Here is an 8,170-nt window from a genome sequence, read left to right as displayed (position 1 = left end):
CCTCAGCTGCATCAAGAGAACACTGTGGCCTCAGTCAGGAGTACTTTGCCTCCATTCCCCTTCAACAGTAAAATGATGTTAACCTACCTCGCAGGGTCACTGCAAGACACAAATAAAAGCATGCATGCCATTTTGCACATTGGATCCTGGATATTGCTAGTTATGTTAAGGAAAACAGTCTTCACTCCAGTCTTATCTGGATTGCAATCACTGAATGCACAGATGTAGTTTATTAGTTTCCTTGGCATTTGTTTCACTTTTTTTTTCCTTTTAAACAACAAAGAGCAAATCTCTATTACAAAATGCAGCCCAAGGTTTCTTATCTAGCTTCACACCTGCCTGAACTTCTCTTCTTGAATGCTTTGGGAACCCTGAATTCAAATGTCGGCGAGTGAGAAGAAGAAAAGGGGGAGGGGATATGTGCATACCATAAGCATTTAAGCAATCTGAAGGGGCCATTCCCCATCGCAGAAATAAGCTGATAGTTTGCCTTGGCCAAGTAATCTATACCTGGTAAAGGGAGTTCAACTAATCTGGCACTTCCTACAGTAGGTAGAAGGAGAACTCAAGATAACCAAAGAGGTTTTCATGGCCATGTGTTCCTAGGCAGGCCTGCCACACAGTATCCTAATATATACCTTAGAAGAATTATAGTTCCCCCCCTCTGGAGACCAAATTAGACAAATATCTACGTGTATATATAATATATAAAAAATACAGAGCTTTCTCTTCTTCATTTTGAAGTAGAATGTATACGACACAGTTGAGCAGGAGGTAATTCTGAGAAAACACAGGCCACGTGACTCTTTGAGCTGAGAGCAGATTGTGCACCAAGTGCAGTGCAGGCGCAAGACCTGCTCCAGGAAACATGTCAGGTTTGTCCCCACCCCAGCCAGCCAAGACCCCAAAAAAGGGAAAGAATTCCTTTCAAAATAAATGACATGGAACCAAAAGGCTTCAATAAGGTTTGAAATTTTTCTTCAAGTAAAGATGCAGGATGAGGTTTCCTCCACCAGTTCAACACTTCAGTCAGTAGCAAATGTAAGAGAAGCCCACCTTCATGGTTAGCTGTGCTTTGAGTCCTTTTAACCTAGGCCTCTTCCTCTTCCTTAGACTGGGCCTTCCGGAGACAGTGGGAACTGCTGCACTGTTTGAATTCTGAAGCAGTTCAGAAAAGAATCCCTCCATGAAGGACAGTCTTTCCGATGCCTGGTGGGATGGGGCTGTCCAACTTTTCCTGCATCTGGGTACAGGAATATTTTTGCGGAGGGGGCAGGAGCAGCAGTAACTTGGCCCAAATCCCTTGAAAAGGTGCTGTTTGGCAAGAGGGTTTCGGGGGGCGGGGGGACACAGAACAATGAGGGCCAAAGTGCTGCTTTTGGCAGATCAATCAAGAGTCTTTAATAAAAATCAAGATGTGCAAAAAAGAATTTTTTTTTAAATAGTTGAACCCAAGCATCCAGGATTAAATTCCTTGGTTGTGATCTAAGTTATTTTGCCTTCTCCCACTGGAAAAAAGTCATCTCTCAAGTACCCAAATGAAGATACACATTTGAGGAAAAACCAACACAAAAAACCCCAGAGGAAAACCACACACTAGAAGGTGTAACTGATTTACACCTCCACTTTCATCCACCTCAGCACCTGCTTTTTTGACACACATGTGCAGCAGCAAAAAGAAAAAAAATGTATTGTGTGTAAGAATCTCTCTTCTTCTGCTTCTTCTTCTTCATGAGCGCGAAGTACTGCTGCCATGTGTCAGTGAAGGAGAAAGCTGTTTTGTAACAGGTGGAGTGGGCACTTTGCAGCCTTTTGTTTGGCTGAGAAGAGAACACGGCTGGGGGTGTGAAGGCTCTCTGCAGTTAACTTTCCAACAAAGTTACGATGTTCTCCCCCCTTCCCCCACTCTGCACACATGTTATAGCTGGAAGCCTTCCATGGGGGCCTCTGGTTGCTGGAATATAAACTGCTGCTGGGCCTCGTCTACCTGGGGAGCCAAAGTGGAGTCGTCGTCATCGATGCCAAAGTAGTGCTCAATCAGATCAAAGGCTTTCTGGTAGATCTCTTGGTTTTCATGGCTCTGGAGAAACTCTATTTTATCCAAGCCTGGAGGAGAAACACATTGTCCTTGTTATTATGCATACACAGCTCCACCACCTGGTGCTATGCTATAGCTACAACTATGGAACTCACTCCCACAGGAGGAACTGATGGCCACCAACCTGGATGGCTTTAAAAGAGGACAGGACAAATTTATGGAGGCGACAGCTGTCCATAATTCCGCCCTCATGCTCAGAGGCAGTAATGCTTCTAAATACTAGCTGCTGGAAACCACAGGAGGAGGAGAGCGTGGTCTTGTGCTCGAATCTTGTTTGTCGGATGGGAGCTGTAGTCCCAAACAGCTGAAGGTTGGCAAAGGTTGTGGCAGGGTTTGGGGAGGACTAAGGAGGTATGCCAAAAAGTGGAAGGAAAAGGTGGACCTTTGAGGAAGTTGAGAGCTTCCATCACACCAGTGAGTCTGGGAGGCGGTTCTGGCCATTAAGAGAGCAGAAAGAAAGAAAGAAAGAAAGAAAGAAAGAAAGAAAGAAAGAAAGAGGAAGGACTTGCAGGTGGCTGAGGCTGGTGGAGATGGAGGAGCATAGGTCACATGCAGGTATGTGTGAGGATGTGAAGGAAGAATCACTGACAATTTATTGGGAAGTGTTTGCAAATGAGGGTATACTTATTAAGTTGCCTCAGGGAAAGAGTTTCAAGATGCAGACTAGCCAACTCACCATAAGCTTCCTCAATGAGGCTGCAATAGGGGTTGATGCCAGAGCCATTCTGCTTGGCCTCCTGTTCACCCAGTCGCAAAATGTTCTCCAGGCCATTCAGGGCCACTTGAACGATCTTGGAGTCCATGACAGTCAGAAGGTCACACAGGGGCTTGATGCAGCCAAGATTGACTAAATACCTGAGAAAGGGAACACAAATGCTCAGAACTTCACCTATGTTTGAAACCAAACCAAAACAGGCAGACGTTACTGACTGACGTTCAGGTCAAATTTATGTCACTGTTTCAAGTGGGGGGCGGGGGCGGGAAGGTAAGTAACTCAAGCTTGCTTGGAATACATGCCCTTCCGCCCCACCATGTTCTCATACAAAAGGGCTGGGTTATGGCAAAAGATGTGAGAATGGTACTCTGCCCACGTTCAGGAGAAACTTTAGGTAAGCTTTGAGATGCAAGTCTTGGAAGATTCCAGGGTTTAAAAACCCGCAAGCTTCAGCTGAAGTTAAAGTGCTGAAAGTAACAGAAAAAGTATGTCCTGGTTGCCAAGTTGTGCTACTCTGTTTTTAGACATGTACATTTTGATCTACATTCTATTACCTCCCCCTCCCTCCAAACCCCCAGGGAAGTGCTTGCAAACCAACAGAAAGCTTACAGTGCTCTGAACAAGGATGCTGCACTAATCAGACTTACCTGCTGTGAATTAATACTTTTTTAAAAGAAGCCCTTTGTTCTAATGAAAAATGTAGCAATTTAACCGTCTGAGGCAATGAAATCCGCATACACTGTGGGAAATATGCCCTTGTCTCACCAGTAATACTGATGATCATCAGTTTCTGGTGTTTGTTTGTTGTTGTTTTGAATAATTTTAAATTGGGTTTTATAAACAAGGCTCATAGGAATAATAAATGATACAAATAAATAGACCACATCTTCTCATGGATTTGTAGCACAATAAATTTGCAGTAATATCTACAACATATGGTGCATTATTAGTGGTCAATGTACAAGTTATCGGTTCAGGAATTGGTTTAAACAAAAACAAAGGTGAAACAGAATAGAACAGAGTTAACAGATAACATTCAGCATCACACAGCTAGACACCAAATCGGGAGTTCTTGCAGTTGTGCTTAGATTAAGTATGAGTGATAGTCATTGATGAACATGGGAGGCGGGTTGAGAGTGAAGATAATAATTCATCAACTAGATTGGGCTAAAATGCTGATGGGGAGGGTCATTCATTTTCTGGAATACTGGCATATGTTGTGAAATTAAACCACATTGGGGCAAAGCCATCTTTCTTGATCTGTCCATATGTTAACTATAGTTTATTTGTTACTCTCTCAAGGATGCTGTTTCCCAAACTGTTTTGTACCAATTGTCTATTGTTGTGATAATCAGTTTCTGTTAACTATAAAGAAATAGGGTGTGTGGAGTGAGAGAGAGCTCTCCTCTTGTCCATGCTCCTAGCCTGCACCTGGTCATTCTTTCTCATGAGAGCAAGAAGTGGGGGGAGGGAGTTACATGTCACTCATTCTTCCTACCACAAATAGTGTCTCTTTCTGACCAATTCTTAAGTCTCTCAACAATCCATTCCTGACTTCCTCCACAATTTAACCAGTTCTTCCATATTCTTTAAAAAATAAAACAACACAAAATAAAATAAAAGGCAGCCCAACCTAACTGCAGAACTCCTCTTTCTACCCAACTTATTTGGCCAAAGACCATAAATGCCAGGTCAAGACTAGGCACGATGTATCCTAACCCATCCCTTCCCAGCAGTTCTTCTGGAACTTCTTCTTCTTCTGGAACTGCTGGGAATGAAAACACTGTGATACAAAGAGAGAGGGGAGCCAACTGGAAAGACTTTGCAAAATGAGAACAGCCTCAACCTACTTGATCTGCTCTGGGGTTCCTCCCGATGTTGCATTTGTGATTGCCCAAGCAGCTTCTTTTCTTGTGCGAAATTCAGCCTTCTGCAAGATCTCGATCAGCACTGGGAAAATGTTGGCATCTATGACTGCCTGCAGGAGGAACGTGAAAAAGAGAACAGTGAGTCCTTCTCCTGCAAGAAGGAACTCCTGCCATCCGTATTGATGGGGAAGTTCAATCATTCCATCAGCCTCCCTTTCTATGGGCTCACTCTCCCCAAACTGGATTCTGGCTGATTTCTCTTCCCTAGATTTGCTTAGGCTCAGGCAAAGCTTTCCTTATAGCAGCCTGGCAGTGTTGTCAAGATAACTTTCTTTAAACCACTGCCCTTTGTGCAGTTATCACTAGCTACTGTTGGAAAGTAAGAGGAGTTTCCAACAACAGTTTGCCACATGGCAAAGGAAGGGAGGATGGAAAGGGAGCTGGGGCTGTTTCAGAAAATTAGGTTCTCGCTGGCACTCAACAAACAAGTCCCACACCTCTTTAGATTCAGGCTTTCAAAAATTCTAGCTAGCAAGAAATTCTGGAGAACCTCAGATGTCATTTCATTAAGTTTTGGGGGCTTTAATACTTTGAGTTGGTGTGTGGGGAACCTCCAGATATTGCTGAACTACATCCCCCATCAGCCCCAGTAAACATGGCCCATGGCTAGGGATGGGAATTGTACTTCACCAACATCTGGAAAGCACCAAGTTCCCCACACTTGACTCAGAAGGTAGCTATTCAATATCTGCTACAGGCTTTGCAAACCCATCTTTTAAAAAGGAGCATTTGGTTTCAGGTCAAATGATCGGGAAAGCATGTGATGGAAGGTTTCCGGGTATCTCAAATGAATTAAGATGCAATTTGGGGAGTATATATTCTGAGGGGGAAAACAGATCCTGCTGCAGGTGATTGCTGTAGAAATCATTCGCTACCTTCAAAAAATGCTACAATTCCTTATGAACATCAGTCATTGTCCGAGCCATGCAGCCAACAGCATTTTGTTTGCTTTGACTACTATCATTTCTGCAGTATTATTCAAGGAGAACAAGTCTCAGAACACTTCTACTTAGGAGATGCAATCCAAAAGCAGGCAGGCAGGCTTGTACATCTGCATGATCCAGAAGAATTTCATTCTTTTGAAGAAGCTTTCACATTCCAAAGTATTTTTGCTTTAGCAGAAAGAAACTGCCTACTTATTTCCATCCTTACAATTTGTAAAAGTTGTAGGAGCAAGATTAATATAAATCTCCCACCGAACAGCTTTCCCCTCCCTGCAGTATCCCCAAACTTGTACTGTAAAGTACCATAGCAGTATGGCTGCCACAACCCAGGGCTGGCTTTCTCAGACACCTGCTAAGGCTTGCTGTCAACTGCTACAGCTTTCTGGCCCTGATCCACCTTGCCACTGCCACCTGCACACCCTCTCCCTGAAAGCAGGTAGGTGAACAAGCAGTAGTGGCGACAAGGAGGAGAGGATCCCCTTGCCCCAAGGGCTGACCACAAATGCAGTGCTGGCACTGTTATTGCATCAGCACCCAGGTACCCAACAGGGAGACTGCTTGAGAAATAGCCAATTATGTATGCCCCTCCCATGCCATCTCTCCCATTACATTACCACAGTAAAAGACCCAAAAGGTCTGCTGCCCTTTGAGTCAAAGGAAGCTGTACCTGTATCTGAGCGCTGTTCCCCGCTGTTACGTTGGAGATCGTCCAGCAAGCTTCTTTCCGGATAGACTCTTTGGAGCTGCTGAGTAGATGAAGGAGACAAGGCAAAGCTGAGCAATTCAGGATCACCTGAAAAGGGGAAGTTGAAGAGGCGCTTGTTAGAGAGAGCTGCTCCTACCCAAAAGAAGAGCACCAAGCTCTTGCTCTCTAGCTATCCTGAAGTCTCTGTTTTTGTTACAATTCACAGTGGCAAGAAACAATCCGCCTTTCCCTGGATGACTGCAAATCCGCCCTCCCCCCCAATGAAGCCAGTGTTTGCTTTGATGACATTTTCACATCTTCTCCTAAAAGCCTAACAGAAATGCATCTTCCAGAACCAGCCCTCTGCAGTGGTTGTAGGTTCCCGTATCCTGAATTTGGGGTGGCCGCATTTAACTCTTATTCCCAACGTCACCTGGGTCTGGATATCATCCCCCGTCACAATGTTGCCAACAGCTCGCAAAGCTGGGGAGGCCACCTTGTAATCACTGTGCCTGCCAGGAGAAGAAGAAAAGGAAAAGATGCCCACCTTATTACCCAGCAGAAGGAACACCCCAGTCCCTATCTCAGTGCTTCACTCCTCTTGGCACTGGCAATGCTCTACCACTTTGAGTGTGGTACTTCTGCCCTACTTAAGACATCTACTTTATTTTATTTATTTCGTAAGATTTATGCGCCACTTAATTGTGTGTAAAAAAACAACAAACCCAAAGAAAAATTATGGTGCTGTTCACATTATCCCACCTATTTATTCCATTTTAAATCCAGTGTGTGCGCACACACATATGCAGGGGCTGGTGCCATTCCATGCTTCCTATGTTAGAAGGTCTCAGTACCTATAATGTACATTAACATTATCCCCCTTCTGATGAATGGAAGCCACTCTATCCATAATAACGGTCAATATTAATTCCATATGCTGTTTTTGTAAAACTTCCAAAGGGTGCCAACATTTCTCTCAGGCCAACATGTGGCTAAAATTGTGACACACATATCCCTATCATGTAAGAGATATGTCCTCCTATGAATCCCAGCTAGAGAGGGGAGGCAACTCTGTCATTACACACACACACACCAACATCCTTCAGAGGCTGGACACTTACATCAGCAGTTCCACCAGTCGCCGACACACCCCTGAATCTATTACAGCCTGGATTTTCTCATTGGGGCCATCCGACAGGTAGGAGAGGGCCCAGCATGCATCTGCCAGCAAGTCTGAGTCACTGCTGAAGAGTAAGCGTGACAAGACTGGCAAACACGATGACACCTACCAAGAAGCACAAGTGTAAGGGAAAGATAGTAAGATCCCAAAAGAGGCAGAATGACAAATAAGCCCATGACAAATTGGGGTTGGGGACCAGGACAAGTTGCAAGCATTGAAGGAGAATGCCTGAATGCCTGTCAATTGCAAGACCAAACTCTTGTCCAACTTGACTCATAACATAAAAATCCATTTTGGGAAGGCGGGGAGGGATTGTTTCAACCAATGGCCCGAGCTACAAATCCGCCCCCCCCCCCATTTCCCTTACCCTGGCTTGGGGCTGTTGCTCACAATCAGTCTGCCTACTGGAGAGCACAGCAGTGTCACAATGAGATGTCCATGTAGAAGAAGCTCATGGTGGGCTATTTCTGGCATGCTCATTACTTCATACACAACCCAGGGTTAGCAGTGGATATTTTTGCCAAGGGCCAACCCTGAAACTTTCTTCCAGATGCAGTAGTTTCTTACTACTACAGGGTTAGACTTTTTGGCCCCACACATTACAAAAGATGAAGCATGTG

At 44.6% G+C, this 8,170-nt stretch overlaps 1 protein-coding gene across 1 annotated transcript in view; it reads right to left on the bottom strand.

Annotated features, from left to right (window-relative positions):
• Nucleotides 1–192: 192 nt before the first annotated feature.
• KPNA6 (karyopherin subunit alpha 6) overlaps nt 193–8,170 on the bottom strand; it is a 29,741-nt gene continuing 21,763 nt past the window's right edge. The window contains exons 9-14 of the mRNA XM_053399115.1: nt 7,492–7,655; nt 6,804–6,882; nt 6,353–6,478; nt 4,664–4,791; nt 2,775–2,953; nt 193–2,106 (exon numbers count right to left, since the gene is read on the bottom strand). Coding sequence (XP_053255090.1) covers nt 1,919–2,106; nt 2,775–2,953; nt 4,664–4,791; nt 6,353–6,478; nt 6,804–6,882; nt 7,492–7,655 — 864 coding nt within the window. The 3' untranslated portion in view covers nt 193–1,918. The remainder of the gene's footprint in view (nt 2,107–2,774; nt 2,954–4,663; nt 4,792–6,352; nt 6,479–6,803; nt 6,883–7,491; nt 7,656–8,170) is intronic.

The sequence above is a fragment of the Podarcis raffonei genome, chromosome 8 (assembly GCF_027172205.1).
Source record: "Podarcis raffonei isolate rPodRaf1 chromosome 8, rPodRaf1.pri, whole genome shotgun sequence".
NCBI lineage: Eukaryota > Metazoa > Chordata > Lepidosauria > Squamata > Lacertidae > Podarcis > Podarcis raffonei.
This window is presented reverse-complemented; position numbering and strand designations above follow the sequence as displayed.